This window comes from Daldinia vernicosa, assembly GCF_022497035.1.
Source record: "Daldinia vernicosa strain CBS 139.73 unplaced genomic scaffold F5Y00scaffold_4, whole genome shotgun sequence".
NCBI classification, from domain to species: domain Eukaryota; kingdom Fungi; phylum Ascomycota; class Sordariomycetes; order Xylariales; family Hypoxylaceae; genus Daldinia; species Daldinia vernicosa.
In genome coordinates this window covers 360,425-382,954 of record NW_025953920.1, presented here as the reverse complement: position 1 = coordinate 382,954, position 22,530 = coordinate 360,425, and the positions used below count along the sequence as shown (strand labels likewise).

General features: G+C 47.5%; 4 protein-coding genes across 4 annotated transcripts; 1 reads left to right on the top strand and 3 right to left on the bottom strand.

The window, feature by feature from the left end:
- Window positions 1–1,639: 1,639 nt before the first annotated feature.
- On the bottom strand, window positions 1,640–2,985 carry F5Y00DRAFT_225524 (DltD N-terminal domain protein). The gene is made up of 2 exons (XM_048006183.1): window positions 2,606–2,985; window positions 1,640–2,521 (listed from the first exon to the last, which is right to left on the bottom strand). The coding sequence occupies exons 1-2, from the start codon at window positions 2,711–2,713 to the stop codon at window positions 1,724–1,726; spliced, it is 906 nt and encodes a 301-aa protein (XP_047869065.1). The 5' UTR covers window positions 2,714–2,985; the 3' UTR covers window positions 1,640–1,723.
- Window positions 2,986–3,339: 354 nt separating this feature from the next.
- F5Y00DRAFT_271615 (putative polyketide synthase) lies at window positions 3,340–10,862 on the top strand (the record flags this gene model as incomplete). The annotated part of the gene is made up of 6 exons (XM_048012833.1): window positions 3,340–4,300; window positions 4,352–8,547; window positions 8,629–9,170; window positions 9,227–9,395; window positions 9,463–9,771; window positions 9,824–10,862. The coding sequence occupies 6 exons, from the start codon at window positions 3,340–3,342 to the stop codon at window positions 10,682–10,684; spliced, it is 7,038 nt and encodes a 2,345-aa protein (XP_047869064.1). The 3' UTR covers window positions 10,685–10,862.
- A 1-nt stretch (window position 10,863) lies between these two features.
- On the bottom strand, window positions 10,864–14,368 carry F5Y00DRAFT_132778 (fungal-specific transcription factor domain-containing protein). The gene is made up of 5 exons (XM_048004235.1): window positions 14,073–14,368; window positions 13,919–13,985; window positions 13,367–13,811; window positions 13,128–13,306; window positions 10,864–13,057 (listed from the first exon to the last, which is right to left on the bottom strand). The coding sequence occupies exons 1-5, from the start codon at window positions 14,208–14,210 to the stop codon at window positions 11,226–11,228; spliced, it is 2,661 nt and encodes an 886-aa protein (XP_047869063.1). The 5' UTR covers window positions 14,211–14,368; the 3' UTR covers window positions 10,864–11,225.
- A 4,399-nt stretch (window positions 14,369–18,767) lies between these two features.
- F5Y00DRAFT_225520 (aldolase) lies at window positions 18,768–21,781 on the bottom strand. Its single transcript, XM_048006182.1, has one exon. It carries the CDS (start codon window positions 21,115–21,117, stop codon window positions 18,856–18,858), a length of 2,262 nt encoding a protein of 753 aa, XP_047869062.1. The 5' UTR covers window positions 21,118–21,781; the 3' UTR covers window positions 18,768–18,855.
- Between the last annotated feature and the right edge of the window lie 749 nt (window positions 21,782–22,530).

The following is a 22,530-nucleotide window of genomic DNA, read 5'->3' as shown; positions in this document are numbered from 1 at the left end:
CACAAGAAATCGCGTTGGAGGGGATCTTGCCCGACTATGTAAAGTAGAGGTGTGTTGGTGATAAAATATTAGTCACAAAAAATAGCGAGTCGCCCACTAATGAGAGAGGGTAGTATCTGCGCTATTTTTATCATTGTTACCTCTGTGGCGCAACTTATTATAGCTGAACTGCGAGAACATATAAGATTAGAGACCCCTCTCCGGAAAGTCGATCACCCAACAAGATGGAACTAGGTATATCTGCAAGAGCACGGCACCGGCGCCAACTGCATAGATCTGTTCCGCGTTCCGTGTAACGATGACTTGCAGATGCACCCTTGCTACGTTCGCGCTGACGCCGATGTATTTTCCTCCCAGGAGGAAGATATTTCTACCTCTTAGAATAGTAATAATAAATCTACCTACTTAGTATGTATCCCTGCTACTACCCGTGATATCAGGCCGGATTTGGTGATTCTATGAAAGTTGCAATGGATTTACAGCAACGCAAGCGTATGCAGAATCGGCTTGCTCAGCGGACATATCGTAAGTCGGATCATCGGGAAGACGAAAGTGGTATGTCTGACATATCAATAACATCATGCATCATGTAGGAAAAAAGATGAAGAGACGCATAGAAGACCTTGAGCAGTGGCGTGACTTAGCACTTATTTTCACTGGACTCAATAATGGTGCACGACCCGAAGCCACCGAACAGAATAGCGCCATAAATACCGAGAAGACATTGTTGACAACGCCTACGGTAAATTTACTACCTCCCGGACGAGAACGCACTGATGCCTCGACGAATTCCAACATAGAGGACCTGCTTTTGTTAGGACGACCTTCATCTGCGAGCTGCAAGGCATCATCAAGCTCATCGACGCCCGGCATTAACGTAGGCGAGACGACGGAGTCTTTACTACACGATAACCACAATCTCGATGTGGCCGTACAGAGGGAAGCCGGATCAGAGTTTCTACGATATATGGGGGATATATCTACAGATAATGTATGTCTTATGGCCAACTAGTTGCACCGTCATTCATGCTAATATGTGTTACCCTTTTATAGTCACCTACTGTGGGACCATCAGTGACACTTGAAACTAGCATGGAGATAGATTTTTGCGCTCCTTATAGGAACACCGACAGACCTCTACAAACAGGTATATATAGTAATGGTGTTGGGAAAACAGCACTACATCTCGCTGCCGAGTCTAATCAGGCGGCTGTAGTGCGCATCTTACTGAAACGCATGCCTGATTCGAACATCAGAGATAGGCAAGGGAAAGTCGCCCTGCATCTAGCAGTAGAACAGAATCACATTGAGACTGTGCGAGTATTCTTGGATAATACGGGCTATGAAGAGGAACGTATGCAGGCGTCGCCTGTAGATGTCAATATCCAGGACCAATTAGGCAGATCAGCACTTCACATGGCAGCTACGGCAGGCCTTCGGCCTATAGTCGAATTGCTATTACAGACTCCCCGGGTCAATGTTGATTTGAAAGACTGCGAAGGCTACTCACCTTTACATCTAGCCGCACTTGCAGGTTACGATGGTGTTGTTGAAGTATTGTTGGAGCAGGGCGCTGACTTTAATATGATGGTTAGCCGTTGAGAGATTTATAAGTAGGCTAAGATGAGGCGGAGCTCGATTTTCAATGGCGGCCAATGAGATGGAAATTCAAGAACTGATACGACTAGCTATTATACCTAAGGCCTATTGTAATAGAGCGAGTTTAAAAAGCTCTTCCTTCGATAGCATCACGTATAAAGTCTACCTGTAGTTTAATGAGCTCGTCAACATGTTCGCCTTCGAGCAGGTTCATGTGCCCCTTTCCTTTCCGTACGTAGGACTTCTTTGGCCCCTTGAGATTGTTAAAATGCCGCAGTTGTTCCTCAGGTGGGCAGATCCTGTCTGTTTCCGGAATCAAGAATAGAACTGGTGTTTGGTCTATATGTTTCCACATAGCCCCCGGAACCCACATAGCAAGTTTATGATATGATTGAATTGTCGTTCGGTTAACATGGTTAGAAGCCAGCCCCATCCCACTTCTTGACCATGCGGCTGCTTTCTCGGGGTTGTATCCAAAGTCAAGGCCAGCGGGATTCTGTCCAAATTCATCAATCATCGGGATGTAGAAGGGGGGGTTTCCTTTAATCTGAGACTCTCGATCCTTCAGACAAGTCCTCAAGACCTGTTGCATCTTGTCGTTGTTGTAATGATACTCGGCCACTGGAGACGCTGCAATAACTAGTTTTGCGCGCTTATCGAACGCAGCTGCGCTTAGTGCTATGCTTGCTGAGAGTGAAGTCCCCCAGAAGCCGATTTGGCGAGGTTCTACGGTGGACAAGTTCTTCAAAAATGTCAGAGCGTCAGAATAATCCTGAACTTGCTTGAATGGGTCGATATCATTGCGCGGCTGTCCATCGCTTGCTCCTACACTGCGTGGATCATATAGCAATACGGTTATCCCGGCTGTCTGGAACCCTTCTGCAACAGCGGGGAGACCCGCCATCTCCAGGACACAATTAAACTGTTGAATCGTATAAGTCTTATGACTAACAATATGTGTATCTGATTTGAAAGGTATATGGGTAGGTAGTTAGATATGACGTACTCCAGGGCACATAATAATGGCCGGACCCCTTTGATCCGCATGATAGACCCGGCCTCTCAAAGTAAGCCCATCGATGGTTTGAAACTCAACATCTTCAAATGCCCCCATCTATGCTACCGAAATGCTCCTGCGTATATAATAACCTGAAGAAGATTTAATGTTTCGGGAAGCAAGTTGACCCTAAGGTTATGGATTAGATAAGTCTCGAGAAGGAGAAGAGAATTGTCCAAAATAAAAGATGATCCATATATAAGAAGAGGAAAAGAATACGGGTGGGCTAAGCGATATAATACGTCAGAATAGCCAAGTGATGATTGCGTAGCTAAGGGCACACGAGTCAAATTTCAAATTTATAAAATTGATGAGAATTTCGTGAAGACTTAAAAATCTAGTGAGGGACCAGAGTAATAGAACAATTCAGTAAATGTAGAATTAAATGAAAAACGTGATATATTACGTGAGGATTGGTTACACGGTGGGGACGGGTGAGGTAAGCCATGCGGATTATGAATTTCCTCAGGTAAGCCCCTTTTCTACCTAGGTTAGGTACCTAGGCGTCCAAGCCAAGAAAGGTACCTATCAACCTTGCACTTGGTAGGGTGCATGGGTTAATAATATATCACATAGGCGTGATAATAACGTTGCCCCCTCCATTGCCTCCTATATTGTGTTTATGTTGAAAGGTACCTTTCTATTCCGAATAGTTTCGTATCTGAGATCAACTTTAACTCAATATGGCCTCTTTAAATAATATGGAACCACGGCTACGGGGTGGCTCAAAACAAGTCCCAATTGCTATCATCAGCATGGCGTGCCGACTTCCAGGCTCGTGCAATAACCCCAATGAATTTTGGGATTTCATCAAAAGAGGAGGGATTGCGCCTCGAACACCTCCTGAGTCAAGATTTACGATCGGTACGCATCATGATTCCTCAACGAAACGAAACACTATGACGAGCCCGGGGGGAATGTTTATCGATGCTGACCCCCGAGACTTGGATGCCTCCTTCTTTAAGTTACCCAAGTCAGAAGCTACTGCTATGGATCCTCAGCAACGGCAGCTTCTAGAAGTTGTTTACGAAGGACTAGAAAACGCGGGATTAACTATGGAAGAGATCGATGGACAGCCAATTGGATGTTTTGTGGGGTCTTACGCAGTCGATTATGGTGACATACAGGCACGCGACCCTGAAGACCGGGCTCTATTTACAACGTTAGGGATAGGCAGGGCTATGTTGAGTAACCGTATCAGCCACTTTTTAAATATAAAAGGGCCAAGCATGACGATCGATACTGCCTGCTCCGGGGGCCTGGTTGCTATCGACCTCGCTAATAGATATCTTCAAACGGGAGAGATTAGTAGTGCTATAGTCGCAGGCTGTAATATCTACCTCAGTCCGGAACACGTCATGGATGGACTTAGCGCCAATGGAACGGCGTCGCTAACTGGCTTATGCCATAGCTTCGACGCGAAGGCGGATGGGTATGTAAAGGCCGAGGCGGTGAATATGGTGGTGTTGAGACGCCTTAGCGATGCTATCAGCGATGGGAATCCAATTCGAGGAGTTATCCGTGGCACTGCCACAGGTAGCGATGGATGGACAGCAGGCATCGCAAGCCCCAACCCTGCAGCCCAAGCAACTGTAATCAGACAAGCATATGAAAATGCTGGTATCATAGACCTCTGTACTACTTGTAAGTCACGGCATCATTCTCAACACAGACTAGTCTGACAATGTTTTATAGCTTACGTTGAATGCCATGGCACTGGAACAAAAGCAGGTGATGTTATTGAGGCCAACGGCGTAGCTTCAGTATTCTCGTCCATTAGATCGCAGGATAATCCTCTAAAGATAGGATCGGTGAAAAGCAACATTGGGCATAGCGAACCAGCCGCTGGCATCTCTGGTCTGCTTAAGGTAGCACTGGCAATCGAGTCCTGCATTATCCCAGGGAACCCAACTTTTAAGATACCAAACCCCAATATCGACTTTCAAAAGCTCAAACTCCAGCCTTTGAGAACCACTAGTCCATGGGACTCGCCGTCGGAGCTACGAAGAGCCGGGGTAAACTCGTTCGGGTACGGAGGATCGAATGCACATGTCATCGTGGAGTCCTGGAAAGGCCCTTCGCGCCACGTTACTTCATATACTAATGATATATTTGCGAAAGAGAAAACTTACCATAGGCCGTACCTATTGGCTTTCTCGGCCAACGACGAAAAATCCTTGAAGGGGAATGTAACCGCCTTGGATAAACACCTCAGCTTTCCCGCTGTAAGCGTGGACCTTCGGGACCTAGCTTACACTCTTTCCGAAAAGAGAACCCGCCATTTTCACCGCGGGTATATCATCACCAGCGACACCGAAATTTCTGTAGGATCACTGGTCCACGGGAAGGTGACTTTACCGCCGCGCATCGGGTTGGTCTTCACCGGACAAGGAGCACAATGGCCACAGATGGGAAAAGACCTAATATCATCATTTCCAGTAGCGAGGGAGCACATAAATCGATTAGAATGCACTTTAAACCAACTTCCAGGTGGACCTCAATGGTCCCTTCTTGATGAACTAACCCAACCACGAACGCCAGAATACTATAAACGACCGGAACTGTCCCAAACACTTGTTGCAGCTTTACAGCTCGCGATATTGGCCGTTCTAGAGGATTCTGATGTGAAATATGACGCTGTCATAGGGCATTCATCGGGAGAGATCGTGGCGGCAGTCGCCGCCGGATTCTTGACGCCAGAACAGGCTATTGGGATTGCCTATTATCGTGGCAAAGCTACAGGCGAGATGCCGAATGAAACTCCCCTTGGTATGATGGCTGTAGGGCTAGGTGAAGATCACATCACAGCGTACCTGAGTTCGAAGTCTAGCATTCAGGTAGCGTGTATCAACAGCCCTGAAAGCATCACTCTTTCTGGATTACGCCATGAGTTGACGGAATTGGAGGAACGCATTAAGGGGGACGGTCACTTTGCTCGGATGTTGCACGTTGACTCTGCGTATCATTCTAGCTACATGGCGAGTGCAGCGTCGATGTACCGAAGGCTCATGCAGAACAACTTCGAATGGCCACCCTTAGGCATAGGAAAGGCAGCCATGTACTCGTCAGTCGAAGGGCGAAAAATTACAGGCCTAGATGGCACAACGTACTGGGAAAGGAATATGCTTTCTCCAGTTCTTTTCAGTGCAGCAATGCAAGAAATGCTAAAAAGCGAAATCGACATGCTCATCGAAATTGGGCCTAGCAATGCGTTATCCGCGCCTATCACCCAGATTAAGAAATCAGTTGGCTCTTCCGCCGAGTACGTAGCTTCCTGGAGAAGAGGTGTAGACCCAGGAATGGCGATTTGCAACGTACTCGGGGGTATTTTTATTAGGGGCGGATCCGTCAATCTAATGCACTTTAATGGTACCAACGGCGGCTACGTTCCATCTGTCATAGTAGACCTGCCTAACTACCGCTGGAATCATTCTACGAAATATTGGCATGAAAGTAATGCGAGTAAAGACTGGCGATTCCGCAAATTCGTCCACCACGATCTCCTTGGTAGTAAGGTCCTTGGCACACCTTGGCAGCATCCGGCTTGGAGGAAGATACTTCGATTGCAAGACATTCCTTGGATTAGGGATCATCGACTCGGCACGAGCATCGTATTCCCAGCCGCCGGCTATCTGGCCATGGCCATCGAAGCGATATTCCAAATGCAAAAGGCGCTGGGTAATATTCCAGAAAATACAAACGTCCACCAAGTGTCATATCAACTACAAAGATGCCACTTTTCAAAAGCAATGGTACTGGAAGATGAAGATACCAAACATGAGATATTGCTTACTCTGATACCTAAATCTGGGCTAGACGATGGGTGGTATGAATTCACTGTATTCACTTCGATACACGAAGTGCTAAGCAGAAACTCGAGCGGCTTAATACGAATACAGAGTGATGGTATACGAAAATACGCGAAAGCAGCCGATATGGAGCCGTTTCAACATGCTTCCTCCGCAGAAACGTGGTACAAAGCTATGAGGGAAGTTGGTTATACATTTGGACCCAGCTTCCAGAAATCACTGCTCGTCGAATCAACGATGGGATCTCGACAAAGCCGCACCTTGCTTTCATTCGAAGAGCCGCAATCTCGTTGGCCTCAGTCTCTCTATCCTTTGCACCCAACTAGTATTGATGCTTGTTTCCAGGCCGTGTCGGCCTCCATCTGGGCAGGTGATAGGACTGCGGTGAATACCAGGCTTCTCCCCAATATTATTGATGAGTTAATCATACCAGAGCAAAGTTGCGCAGTGAAGACAGCTCTAGCAACAGCTTCATCGGAATGGAATGGGCTCGGTAGAATTGATGATGTAAAGGCATATACGTCTAACGTGTCGGCATTTAATCAGGAGACACATGAGCTTGTCTACGAGATGCATGGCCTACGTTACCAATCCCTGGAAATGGAGAAGAACGAAAGTAACTCCCACGTCTATAATTGTAGTATCTATGGGCCGGATATTTCAACTTGTTCCAAACAACAACTGGAAAGGTTGTTGGGTCAACACCAAACCTCGGCCCAGAAGGTCAGTAAACTCTTGGACATGATCGCGTTCAAAAAGCCAGATGTGAGAGTGTTGGAAATAAATGCCCACAACCAGGCCGAGAGCTTATGGCTTGATGATCGTGGAACCCATTCATTTGACAGGAACGCTTGTAGTTATCTACAACTAGAGTTGCTGTCACAGAAGGACGTAACAACCGCTACTACGAAGTACCAGGATTCCGGGAACGTGAAAGTCCGGAGGATAGACGAAATTGACAGCCTGGAGGAACGAGACAACTTTGATGTGCTCATCGCTGATGGTATTGTGGCCACCGAGATTCGGCCCCTTTTACGGAACCTTCGCACACTTAGCTATGTCATTATTAAGAATGTGAGGCATGAAAGGACCAATGGGTCGGAAAGTGGCCTAGACTATGTGCGAGATGAATCTGCTAACCTTGAGGGCGTGTCTACTAACAATGCCGCATTTCATGAGGCCAATCTCTTGCAACTTACTGAGTTTTCTATTGGTCTTTTCATTCGCGATACCTCTCCTTATTTCTTCGTCGGCATAACACAAAAGGGGGGTTCTGCATTCAAGGATGGGAGAAAGAAAAGTCGAATTGAGCTTCTAAACTTCAATGAGGATAATAAGAGCACCACGAAGGAAATCGTACATGAGCTATCGAAGCTCGGATGGGAAGTCGGGCATCATTCTGCTCCATTTGAAGCCGTCCTCCCAGGCAATACGATGCTCGTCCTCGATGAGTTATGTGGTCCAGCTGTATCAAATTTCACAGAGAGCCAATGGGTTGGACTACGAGGTTTGCTTTCTCGGGATTGCCGTGTTCTCTGGGTATCGAGGGGTGGACAGATGGCTGTCACAAACCCTGAGTGTGGTCTCATCCAGGGATTCAAGCGTTCGATATGCAATGAAAACCCCAATGCAATCATCATGACACTCGATGTCGAGTCCAGTTCTGGAATGAACACCATAACGGCCATCGATCAAACACTTCGCCAGCTAACAACAACTAAAACCACAGTCATGACAGACACTGAGTTTATCGAGAGAGACGGCAGTCTTTGTGTTGAACGGATCGTTCCAGATAATCCTATAAACGAGCAAGAGAGCGGCATTGTCCAAGGCCCAAAAGCAGAAGAGCATTCATTATTTGATCACAGATCTTGTGTGCGACTAATTGCCAATCATCTCGGTAGCTTGGATAGCCTGTGTTATTCCGAAGTCTCTGAAGGGGATATTCCATTGACAGTTGGTGATATCGAAGTAGACATCTATGCTGCCTCGCTAAACTTTAAGGACTTGGCTATCGCTATGGGTCTCGTACCTGGTAATGAGCAACTTCTCGGAGCCGACGGAGCCGGGTTGATTAGGCGAGTAGGAAAAGGAACGGGTGCATATCATCCCGGGCAAAGAGTTCTGGTATATAAAAGAGGTCTTTTTGCTAACCGTGCACAGTGCTGCGCGGAGAGCGAAATATTTCCTATACCTGAGGACGTTTCGTTCGTAGAAGCATCAGCACTCGGCACTGTTTACTCGACCGCACTATACGCATTAACGGATATGTGTAATACTAAACAAGGGATGAGCGTACTGATTCACTCGGCCGCTGGGGGGGTTGGAATTGCCGCAGTACAAATCTGCAAATATCTTGGGGCAGAAATTTACGCAACAGTAGGGAGCGATGAAAAGCGGCAGTTTCTGATCGAAAACTATAACGTGCTACCAGACCGGATATTTACATCGCGAACTACACGATTCGCAGCAGAGTTGATGGCGGCTACGAATGGGAAAGGAGTAGATGTGGTGCTCAATACCCTTGTTGGCGATATGCTTGATGCTTCGTGGCATTGTGTTGCCGCAGGTGGAACTTTGGTAGAGCTTGGGAAAAAGGACATATTGGAAAAAGCGAGCATATCTATGGAGCCTTTCGATCGCAACGCGTCGTACCGTGCCGTAGATATGTCTCACGAATCAATCTCATCGGATTTGAAAAAGAGGTAAGTCACTCCACGCCGTCGGACGAGGTGCAAAGTATCTAATAGGGTTATCAAAGGCTACTATCGCGCATCTTTAAAATGCTGGAGCAAGGCCACATCAAGCCTGTTATTACCAAAGTTTTTGGCTTCGCAGATATCTCTGCAGCTTTCGCCCTTTTAAGTACTAGGAATTCCATCGGCAAGATTGTGATAGCAAGGAGTGACACCAGCCGAACCATTGTTCCGGTAAGCCCCTCTCTAACTGCCACTTTCTAACTTGATTCGACGCCTCCTTGGATTAACACCCAACTAGATCCGCCCAGTAATTCCACGGTTGAAATTAGACGTTGACGCCTCATACCTGATTGTAGGAGGCTTGAAGGGCCTCTGTGGAAGCATAGCAGTCTACCTCGCACGGCAAGGTGCTAAAAGTCTTATAGCGTTGTCACGCTCCGGGCACCAAGACGAGATATCCAGCAGAGTAGCTGCGGATATTAGAGGACTGGGTTCTGAGTTGACACTAGTGACTGGCGATGTGACAAATCTAGAGGATGTCGAGCAAGTATTTCAGAGTGCTTCTAAACCCATTCGTGGAGTTATTCAAGGAGCAATGGTACTAAGAGTATGATTCTACAACCCAAATCTTCGAGTTTCACGTACTGACTCCTATTCAGGACAGGCCATATGACACAATGACCTACAATGAATTCCACGAGGCCATACTACCGAAGGTTCGAGGCACCTGGAACCTACACCATGCAGCTCTCAAGCATGGATCTGAGCTCGATTTTTTCACACTCCTTTCGAGTATCTGTGGTATTGTGGGTCAAAAGGGCCAGTGTAATTATAGCGCAGCAAATTCCTTCCTAGACGCTTTCGCCGCATATCGCAAGTCGCTTAAACTACCGGCCTGTTCCGTGGATCTCGGCGTTGTTGAAGACGTCGGGTACGTAAATAGCCGGGAGTCGCTTTCCAGGCGTCTACTTGCTCAAGGGTGGGTACCCATAAACGAATCCCTACTACACAAGATACTTTACTTCTCGACTCTCCAGCAGCAGAAGCAGCAGGCGAATCCTATCATTTCAAGCCAAATTATAACTGGGATTCCTGTACCTCTGCCGAAAGAATCCCCCGCGCAGCGTGATATTCGCTTCAGCACTCTCCGACAGTCAACACGATGTGAAACAGCTCGAGAAGACATAAGCAGCGATACTATCACCATTTTGCGCAATGCTTTCAAGACTAGTGACAGTCTTGCGGCAAACCATGAAGGGCTATTATCGATGCTACGGGACCAGACAAACCAGAAGTTGATGCGTAGTCTCGGTATGAGCGAGGAGCTCGACCCAGAGCGACCACTGTCTAGCTACGGAATTGATTCGCTTGTTGCGATAGAGTTCAGAAACTGGGCCAAAGTAGAATTAGGAATAGAGATTGCGACGCTGGAGGTAATTGGAGCCAAGACGCTTGCATCCTTGTGTAAGGTTATCATGAAGCATGGACTCGAGGATAAAAGGCAACGTCTAAAGGGCTGAAAAGGTTCAAGATTCCATGAACAGCGCCAATACCAAATATTGCATTAGGTACCTAACCTACCTACCTAGGAGGTAGTCAGGCAAGATAAAAATACCCTAGATACCCATATTCAAATATTGCTCTACCTAGGTAGGTAGGTAGCCAAGCGCGGATCATATATACTACTTACTGTATACCACCCTCTTATTTTCCCAAGCCTATAAATACACATTTCTCTTCGTCACATATCTTGCCTAACCCAATATCACACAATTAATTACACAAACATGATGCCTATCGAAAAAAAAACCCCCCAAAACAAAAAAAGGTCGTGACATCTCCCAAATCGTTCGTTCGCTCGCTGATGAAATACCGCTAGACCAATATTGAGCCAGCCATATGGTACACTCCCGTAAATAATAAACACCAATACACCCCCACAGAAGAGCTCGTCCAAATGCCAATCTAACTCCAATCCCACCGCGCAAGCCGCCCTCGCTACATCAATATACCATGGCAAATAGACGGGCCCTAAAGAGGTACCTAATTCATCCACCTCACTCACCCCTGCGCCCCCGCCAGGAAGAAATCAATCTCCTTGCCCTGCCCAATAGCATGCTCGTTCTCCGCAAGCTGTTCCAGCAAGCTTAAGAACGGATCTTTGTCCTCCCCGGGAGCAGCAGCAGCCGGGCTACCCGCCCCCGGGCTCGGGACCGCAGCTAAGTGGTGCGACGGCGGCTTGCGGAGGTCTTCTTCGCCGTGCCAGGGCGTGGGGGAAGAGAAGGTGTTGGTCGGCACGGTCCCGAACATCGGGTCGTAGCTGGCGACGCCGAGGCTACTTTCGTTGTCGCCGCTCGGGCTGGGGGTCGCGTATTGATACGATGGGGAGAATGGGACCGCCGACATGGCTTCCATTTGCGACTGGGCTGGCTGGTACGACGCTGGGTTGAATCCGGCACCCGTGGCTCCGGTGGCGGTAGCGCTAATAGCCTGATTATCAACCGTTTCGCGTCGTTGTTGCACTGACAGAGTAGCACTACTGTGTATATTATCTGTGTGGGGAAGCAATGAACTGGAAGTGTGCATCATCGATGATGCATGGGGGGTTGTAGAGAAAGAGAAATGTCGGGGATGGGCGCCAGGGGTAGGCAGTCCAGGAGTTAGGGGTCTGTTGTTAGCTGCGTTAACTGGGGTTAAGCTTCTTATGTCGGGTCGCCTTTGGCTGAGAGCAGTATTCTTTCGCTTTAGATTTGGCCGTTCGAAATCAGTATTGATATGTGGTGAATATAAATTAGGCCCTGAGTAGGTATCAGGAGCGAAATTAGTGGCGATTTCCGAAAGGCTAAGATTCGTAGCGTCGAACGTGAACGGACGACCTCCTGGCCTACTGGTAGTCGAGTAGCGGTCGAAGAAGTCTTCAAGGTTGAAAGCCGGGGAGTAGCGCATTGAATTGTTAGCAAGACCCTTGACTAATTCGGCGTGGGCGCTGTATATGCTTTGCAAGGTATCACGTTGGTGTTGAACACTTGCCCAGGTATAACTCAGCTCGCTCAGTTGTTGTAGTTCGCGGGATAGGAACTCTGACGATGATGATAAAACACCCATGGTTTCTCCCCCTCCGTTCTTGTTGTAATGTGTTCCATGTATATGGACTGTACCCGCGGTGCAGATACAATAACCAACAAAAGCAGGCCATTCGATGGATGGCATCTGTCTACCGAGCTCCACTAGCTCAGCGATCGCATTGGCGTGCAAGAAACAGATGTTAGTGGCCTCTATTTGCCAAGATTGATGTTGGCCCGTTCCGGCCAGTTCCGCAAGGTCAATTGGGAGGAAGGGTCTGTAAATAAGACAGTGAATTAAGTGGTAGACGAGTTTGCTGAGAACAAGAACAGTCGAATCAGGTTGCCCGAAGAGGGTATCTACACTCGAGAAGACGTCGGCAGTCCCCGAGGCCCATATATCGAGATCCTGCCTGATTTTGGAAAGTTCAGAAAGGGCGTGCCAGGGGAAGTGGGAATCGCCTTTCACACCTCCCGCTGCAAGATATCTATTCGTAATTCCTAGAATACGGCTGATGTCGATGAGCATTCCGCTGCTCCCCTGAGACTTCCTGCCGTTACCTTGTAGGTGCTGAAGGTTCGATCCGTTCTGGAAAAAGTCTCCTTCGACAGGCAAGGTAGATGGATTCGGAGACCAGCATGGAAGGCGTAGAAGGATAGTCCTGTCGCTGATAAGACAGGGGCGTCTCGAGCCGCATGCCATAAACCTATCGAGAAGATAACATGTCCAAAACAAACGTCTTCTCATTTCACGTTCCACAGCTGTTATCCTAGCTTGTAGATTTACCTCCCGATGTAACTCAAGAGCCATGGCCATTCCGATGGCAATTGCTTGATGATATAATCAGTTCATGGGTCTATAGACTTCACCGAACATCGCCATTCTCATCTAGGGACTTACTTAGGAGCATATATGCCTTTTTACCCTTGCCTGCTGCCGTAAACGCAGTGACGAGGAGAAGGAGGGCTTGAAGAGCATCGATGGATGGCTCGTCTGCATCGATCCCACCCCTCGATCGCAATGCATAATCCTCACTCAACTTAGCAGCGGACTGGCATCCGCTAGGGTGCGTTGTGTATCTAATACAGTCTTAGTACATACGTGCTTAGGTACCCTAAGGTTGCGGGACGGAAGCGAACCTAGCAGCGACGGAATAGATGGCATATATCAAGTAACTAGGTAATTGGTTGAGTTGTAGCCGTTGTCGCACCGAAGATTCATCAAGGATATGGTAGGGTTTTGCATGGAACCGAGAAAAGTAAGTGTCAAGGAGCGTATCTATCTGTACGCCGGGGGAGGGCTCGCTAGAAATCGTAGGTGAGTATATAGCAGATTCCGAAGCTATCTCCGTTGCTCGAGAAATGTCTAGAGTCGGACGCTTTGATTTCGGTCCAGAATCCGAATCTTCTGCTGCCAGTCTGGCGCTGGGGGACGTTTCCTCCGTACTAATATGCGGAAGCTTTTCAGTGGTTGGTGAAGCATCGGCCTTCCTGTGATCTTTGAGCTGAGCTTCTAAACCATCTACCCTCTTTAACAATGCCTCCAATACATCTGTTTTGGGGCCTCGTTTTTTGGGTATAGCGTCTGTAAAGATAGGAATCAAGGCAAAATTAGCTCTACTGTAGGAATCTATCATAAAGGTGCTCTCCCAGGGTTTCCCAGGGGCGAGACAGAGAAAGCCAATTACGAACCGTAGATACAGGGGCATTGGAAGACCTGGCAAGCTTCGCAGGACGGACGCATTCGATTGCATTTAATCTACACGGAGAATACCGTTCGTTAGATTAAGAAGAAAAACTCGGCTAATTGGATTGAATTCGATCCGGCCGACGTAAGGAGCCTTACTTTCCGCTTCCGACATGACTTGCAATTCATTGCTTCTCGTGGCTCGTTGCCCATACGGCGACTTGGTAATCGCTCGATGCCGACTTGTGGCCGCGACATGATGATGGGTTGAATTCCGGGGAGAGGTGCGATACTCATGATTACCGATTCTAAACGTATCTCCTCGTGTGAGGGTTTCTGGAGGCCGGAACCGAGACCGTTGTTGTCGAATCGGCGCGTCCAATTCCCTTTACTCTCTCTTTCTCCTTATCCTTCCTCTATGGAGATAGAGTTTCTCGTTGAATCGTAAACGAACCTCTCATCCTTATAGTTAACCGATTGCCGGCTACTTAGTTCGGATTTCCGCGCTGATATGGTGCTATAGTGATTGTTGCATATTGTATTGTACTTAGTAACGATGTTGACGCGCCCACCAATACTACTATTTTGCTAGAATTTGGAGACATGGAGAAATATGTACGGCGGAGAAGGACTAATAAGAAGAAGGGCTCACGACCGCGCAATGCATGTTGAAATTTGTGGTCCTTACTTTATTCAGATGGGAAAAGATGGGTCATATTTCATGCAGAGAAACGCTGAAGATGTGGGAGACGGCCTGTGGACGATTGGGGTTTAGTGACTGACTTTACCGGCCTTGCTACATAACGTCTTGGGGGCCTCAGCAAGGGCCTTATTCTGGCACGATCCTGTTCATTATCCACTCGGCTCGTGAAGCCCTTGCCAATGCGGGACCTGACGGGGTAAACTGGGGAAGATTACAGGGAACTGAGAGGGCGACAAGAGCAGGGATTTCGGATTGGCTACGAACTGGGACCAAGCCGTCGGAAGGCGACCAAAACGGGGTTCTTGCAGACTTCATTCTCGGCCCATGTTAATAAGAGGGGCCGCTTGCCGTTACTACGGTCTTGAGCTTAATGCTTTTTAGCTAGATTCCCGTGCTATACGCAATGGGAAGGACACAAACCGCCGCGGAAAAGGAATACGGAGGAGTTGGTAGTGGTGGTGGTGATAAGGGGTGGAGGAGAGCTCTAACTCTTCGAGAAGTATGACACGTGCTACAGATGGCGGCATCGTCTGTTGCGCGCCAATAGAAATCAATCTCCCATCGATCTCCCCAATCTTAACTAGCAGTTCTATCCTGGTAGTTGAAGCCGTAGAAGCGCCGGTTTCGCTGCTCTCGTGAAAAGCCGTTTAGAGTTATCGGTCCTCGTCGTGGAATTTCTAAATCTTATGCCCCTACTTTCTTTACCGTACAGACAAGCTTTCACTGGCCAATCTTATGCGATTTATGGGTGGGTGGTGCCACATTGAGAACTATTTTAAGCTGTTGGCCAAGTCGAACGCATTGTGGCTTGAACCACATTGAACATAACTTGGCCAAGCACATGCTAATTCCCACTAAGTCTTCTGTTTGAAGGAGCCTCTTCGTAATTTGGTGCTGCGTAGAACTAGAGACCCCTTGGAATGATAGAAAATATAGTTCCGGTTGCCAGCTTGGCGGATGCCCAACTAGGATTCTGACCGGTACTAATTGGCTTGACCTTGTTTATGTTGGCCCCGATGCAGGAGTGTTGTATACCAGCAATGACCCCCGAGTCATGAGAGTTGAATATTGACCGCTAATGATAGAGACACTGGCCGGCTCTGATGTATAAAGCTAGACCTAGTGGCTAACATGGTCTAACCTACTCCATTCTACAAACAGCTAACCAGGTAAATAGCTGGAGATAAATACTATGCAGGCACACGACCTCCTAAATTATTCATATCTGCGCGTTTGCGGTTAGTGTTGTATAAGTTCATGCGACTTCTAAGGCACATGTAGGCGCGTAAGCTCTGCATCTTAACAACTTCCTCGAGAATGGTCTCTACTAGTGCTTTAAGTTTAGCTGGCTTACTGTTTTGAGACATCAAGACGCCGGGTAAGCTCTCGATAGGCTATTATTCCTTCGGGCTGGTTGTGACGTACCGGAGCTTCTTTCATTTTTCTTTTGGGCTAATAATAAATTTGAGAGCTTCCAAGTATGCACTTTTCTCTGTTGGATTGGATGCCATTGTCCCCGGCACCGATGACGATGACCCCGTGAGACCCACCCCGAGATATCAGGACGCAGCTAAACAGGGTAACTACCTAACTTACATAGCCGCGTTGATACACCGGGGATTGGCGGAGCAGGAACAAGATACGTAGGCATTCGTTACAAGAAGGACTTTAAAGGGCCCTAGGCATTCATCCGTTTGAACTAGGTAGGTCTAACCGGGTTGCTAATGACGTGAACTCGAAGCGCCCATTCGGAGATGATGGCGTTTGGTGTGTTGTCTTGCTGATACTTGAACCGAGTCCGAACGGCTCCCCATAGCAGTTACAATGTCTCCATTGGATCTGGGGAATTTGTGCCCTGTTCGAGGCGGATACCGACAGCGTGGGAGTAGCGGTGCTAGCCGGCAGGACCCAATAATCATGCATCCATATGTCAAGAGTTGGGACGGTTTAAAGGTATGGGAGTACCCATGGGAGTACCCGAATAGATGGCAGTGGGTCGATATATCATATCTAGGCGCGTTTGATGTTGCAAAGCCGATCGTAGGTAAATTATAGAGCCAATCCGGTCCATGTTTTAGGATTCTGTCATCATGTAGGCTTGTACAGGGTTTTCGAGGACATCTCGTAAGATGCAGTTCCACGTCACTGGTACTGCGCGTATCTAGATCGTAGATTGTGTGGTTCACGATCGTGACGATGACACGTGTGGTACTAGATACCGGATGTCTTGTTTGAGTTGAAGCCTCTTGAGACTTATCTCGGAAGGAGACGCGGGTATGTATTCCGGGAGTTCAATGGTAAGGCAGGGGTGTTGTGTTGTTTACCTAAAGATTGACGTTTAGTAGGTGGACCTCTACATCTACATGTACGAAGTATGTATGTTTTTTTGATGTGGTAATGTTCAAAAAATGTTTAGGTTAGGGTTCCCGTAGAAGCCGGACCGGGTTAATGCTCGCCGCTAAAAGACCCGAGCGGGTCCAAGCCCCTCTCTTTCCCCTTAAATATATAGTCCAAAATATTATATACAATTATCCAAGATACACTAAATGCTTAACGAGGCTATTCTCATTTAGAAATAAGGGGCGGATGTTTATATGTTTATGCCCGCCAAAAGATACATAGGTATATGCAGGCGTCTCATTTACTTCGCTTTAGGTATCGATACTTGTAAACAAGGTTATATATACAGGTATATACTTGAGGATGCGTGGAATTAATCGAATTATCCTAATATCTTCTCAAAAACTTACATTCCTAACAGCACATCCGCACGCATGAAAAGCGATGCTCGAATATACCTCTAACTTAAAGTCACATCGGCTCGTAATATGGAGCCAAGGTTTTAACAAGGAACAAGATTTATGTCTAGAACAGCCCCTTGTTCAGGGTATGTAATGCCCAGTTCCCCGGCCACAGCCACTTAGGTTAGTGACAGATCCGGTCCCTGAATAGTCTGCTGGCTGGTACTGACGTGCAATATTGACATGTTGCACCTGCGTCACACACGTCAGAAGTCGAACGATACCCTTATTTTCTCTTGAAAACGATAGGGCCGTAAACATGTCCCAACACGCCTTTGTCACGAACTCGGACTCGGGATAGATGCTGTGCAGCGTCAAGTTCTCTCCACATCGTCTCGATGTGAGTAACCCTTTTATTATGGCTGGCTGCATGCGGCTTCGGCTCCTGGAGTGCCATCTCAACTATATATCCTGATATTCAGGCTCTTTTAATTGAACGTCTTATACCGCATGCGGGTATAATATACGATACGTGCCAAGTACCCTGCCGGACGCCTATAAAACGTCTGCAGTATCTTTAAAACTTTTATCATCCTATGCGCCGACTCAGGTACCCGTAGGAATATATCAAGCCCACTGGAGCATCGTATGAGATTATATTAGTCTGGGTGTATCTGCAATAAGCCGGTCTTAACCGCATAGCATAAGCGTCCATTACTCAGCTTTTGCATCTCAATTTATCAATTTTCTCACTTCGCTGCACTCGGCTCGACCACTCATTTCAGCAGCCACCCGGAGAATTGTCCGGGTTCCAACGCAAATTCGGCATTCACGAAAATCACCTCTAGACTTTGGTAAAAACTCCGAGATACTATAGTATGGATTGACTCTAGCACTTCGGCATCAACACCCAACGGAAGCATTGGGGTAGTACGTAGACGTAGAATAGGAGGCAAGGGGCGTGGGGGTTCAATGACATCTCCAAAAGACTATGTGGTTACATATGTGCACTCCCAGGTTTTTATACTCGTCCGGGCGCTTTAGTTCGGTATTGATAATCGTACCTACCTAAGCAAGTATAAGCGTAGGTTAAGCAATACGAGCATAATACTTCTCGGCCTTGGATAAGCCTACCCAATTACGAGAATACCCAGGCATGCCACACCGAATACTCTTAACGGATGGTTTCATAGCCCCTTGGTTCCGTACGTCGGGACTATGCTCTCGGAAGAACCTCCAGATTACCTGAACCTGTAAATACATAGAAACGGAATGAAGAAAAGGCGCGGACAGTATACTCTGGAGAAGACGTCGATGTAAAAATTTTTCCAAGTAGGTCTCCGAAATATGTCCACAACTGGCTGGCCTAGAGTCAGAAGAATTACATCTAATCGCATCAGACACAGTTCGCCGGTAATCTGCATATATTGAATCCTAAACACTACCTATGCATCTAATATCCTACCATATCTCCCCGGGGTATATATATACGATTCCTTTAAAACATTCCCTGGCCGCCCGCAAGCCGCACGAAGCTGTATGGCACATTTTGGCCGACGAGCAACCTAAGGGTTTCTACGGTCGTGAATGCTGTCGTATCTGCTACGCCGTACGCGGCGAAGCCACTCTGTTCAGCAACCGCGCTTGGGTCTCCTCTTCTCGGTCCATCGGCCAGGTCCAGAAAGACCTTGCGGATCTGCGTGGACGAGCCTCTTGAGCCCCCAAACACACGCACAAGCATCCCGACGATATTAGACTTCTCGGGTCCCAAAGCAGAGATGATTACGAAAGGGCTCGCCTTATCACGCACCATCCTCGCTCTTTGGAGACTCTCTAAGCTGTTGAAGGGCTCGACTTCGAGGCCGCGGGCTAGACTAGGGGGTGTCTTGAAACCAACAGTATATACCTTACCAATTCGAAGCGCTTTCAATGCGTACATAGCTGACGCTGCGTCGTCGGAATTTGCTGCCAGGACAACAGCCGCACGACCAGAGTAAGCCGAGGGTGCAAGATCACGCGTCAGAGTACTGACGATGCCACGCCAATTTGCGTTGTCAAAAATTAGTGTCGAGCTTGGTGGTAGCCCGTTACAATTGCCGATGCCAAAATTTAGGGACGTGTCAACACTCCGGTCAGAACCCGAAGGAGTAGCAGGAGGTGCTGAGGATGGTGGAGACGATCGAGATTGAACAACGATGGTATCAACCATACCAATCGTACGAGCAGCTTCAGTAAGTGATGGCCCCAATCCATTATTAAGCCTCGCAAAGAAAGAGCTCTCATACATGAGACTTGCCAAGGATACTGGCGGACTCAAATATGCCCCGCCAAAGGATTTTTGATTGCACAACGCCTCCACGCAGGTAGGTCCCTTAAGGTGTCTTTCGACAACAGCAAACTGGTGCGGTAACCCAAGCTCGTTAAAGCACTTCTCGTAGAAGGGTGCGTGAGGAGTCGCAATACGAGAGAATGGGCTACTAATTCCGTAGAGACTCTTCTTTGGAAGTTGGCCAAGCAATGACAGTGCGGCATTAATCTCAGCAGCACTCATCTGACCTGGCGCAGCAATTATCGGAAGAAGAGGGTGGGTGATAGGTGTGAAGACTTTGTTTAGAGTTCTCGAGAACTGACCAGTTTCACCCATATTGACGGCTGAAAAGGGGGGCGAATCTGGATATTCGCTTCGAATTTTCGAGCGGAAGTATTCCAACTCGAAGTTTTCGTTGTGATCGTTGATTATTGATATCATTTTTATGATATCAGCGTATTTTCGAGACTCGAGGAAGATAGACTCTGCTTGGGCCGAAGGCCATTTGAATGTACCAGAAAAGTCGTGGAACGCAGACATAATACGGCTGCTCCCGCGTTTTTCGTACAGTCTCCGACGAATATGTTCCGGAAGCCAAAGCTCGACGTCTATATATTCGACACCCCACTGGATAGCCCGGAAGAGGTATTCGTAGTACAAGTCGGGATTCTCCATCGGAAACCGACCGTTCTCCTTCGTACATCTTGTGGTGAAAATAATGGGCAATTCGGTCCTCTGGCGCAATAGCATAACCTGTTCCCCAACGTAACTTAGACTAGGTATCGGCGCAAAACTACCATCATTTAAAGGTTCTTTGAGAAGATCGACACGTAGTTCTACAGCGTCAGCACCAACCGTAAGAATATCTATGTTAGGAAGGGCTGCCCGGACATCAGGGAATGTAGTCGAAATGAAATAAGTGCGCGGCTTTGACATTAATGCGTCATGGTGGTTAATCTGACCGAGGGTGAAGGAAATAAAGCGGGCTAGGTCTCGACGTGAGAATGAGGCTTCGGGATACAAGAACTCGTAGTCGCACTGCGCAGATATATAAGTGTCCGGAGGCATCCCGAGATTGACGCAGTGGGCATTAATCGCAACCACCGCATCTCGATTTCGCGAAGAAATATCAATCTTGGCGCTTCCCAATGAGATCCCAAGTACCAATTCTTGCTCTATAGAAGTTATGCCCTGAAAGCTGTCGGCCATGCGATACGGTTTCCCTAAGACGTCTGCGAAAACTGATACTATGCGCTCTTGGCCGGGACCATAGATGATAACAGCAGTTCTAGTATCGCCTTTTTGCAATCCGCTCGTAGTCTTGGACCCTTTCATGGCTCTCGGTCGCAAGTTTCGCTCTATGTCTATTTCTACAGCTGAGATTGATGCGCCGGCATTGTTAAGCGGGCAGGCTGGCGTAGGAGCCTGGTGTAGCTGTTGGACTGTCGCCATACTGCCCTAATAGACGACGTCCCCGCGTTAACAGAGGTAGATCTCTAGGCTTGGGGAGTGGTTTAATTGATCCGAATGACCAGCGATATTAATATTATGAACGGCTGAGTATCGGGATCGTCTCGGGCGACAGGCTCTTCATGACAGACGTCCACTGCTTTGAGCTTACGTTGGGTCGGGAAACTTATCGTATGAAAGTATGAAAACAATGAGCTTCAGCGCTGTATCGGTAGAATGATATCTACCGTACCCAAGGTATTTTGTCCGGAGTTATCGGCGAGTTATAACTTATGATTATGAATAGGTCAATGAATAGGTCAACTCATGCGGCCTTATATGGTATCGTAAGAGACATCGACATCTTGAGATTCGAGACGGAGGTAGATATATACAAGCCTCCACTATTAGAAAGCTGAAAAGTACCTGTTGAGGTCGTAAGTGGGAGGCCACGAGGCGAAGCTACGAATGCGATGATTAGAAAAGCAGCCAAAGTAGGCCCGGGAAAAATTCCCTAGTGCTTCCAAGTAATTCTTCCGGCCACTCAAATGCAGAATTATCCAGCTACGGATCAGCGCCAAATCAATCGAGGCGAGAGCCTCGTAAGTAGAAAGAGTAGAAAGAGATAAGAGATGGACCAAGGCGACCGCAGGCATTGGTGTTTAGGCGAAGGAGCTACGGTACCCAGGTACAATATTTCGCCGAATTACAGGCTCTTGGGTGCAAATTCCGGGGGCTACTATACCGCTCTTAATGCCATTGGTTCAGAGGTATCTGGGGGTCCCCACGATTTCAAAACCCGACCTGTGGATTTACCCCGGCATCCCTGTCCTAGTAGCAGGTACCTCTAGGTACCTACCTAAAGGTATGTAGGTATTTTCTCCGCGAGCTTGATAACGTAGCAGAATCTACCTATTAAACGTCATGTTTTCTCGAGTCCCAATCTTTATAATACTTCCCCCTCATTGCATGTGGTTTGCTAGGATTAATCTTCGGATAACTCGTTCCTCATTAGTGTATGGAAAGAGTCGTAAGTGGGGAGAGCAATTCCTACATCGTCGTACATAGGTAACAATTAATATTATCCCACCTCGAGAGTGATCAATCGCCAGAATATAGTCTTCATCATAAGTTTATCATATATAGCAACTAACTAGTCTCAAGTAGGTGTCAATTATATAATATTTGTTATTGTTAACCTTTAACCTTGAATAGTTAGACATCTACCCAACACGCCTTCACCTAACCCGTTCAACAAGCTATTTGAACCGATCAATTCCAACAGGTATGCAAGTTGAAAAGTAAGTCAATTGAATGTGAATAATTTATTGATTAGACATGTCTTTACAATTGGCGTAAAGAAAGGCTCGAGTGAGTTATATACGTAATTTTATGTGTCCCTACTACATATCCTCG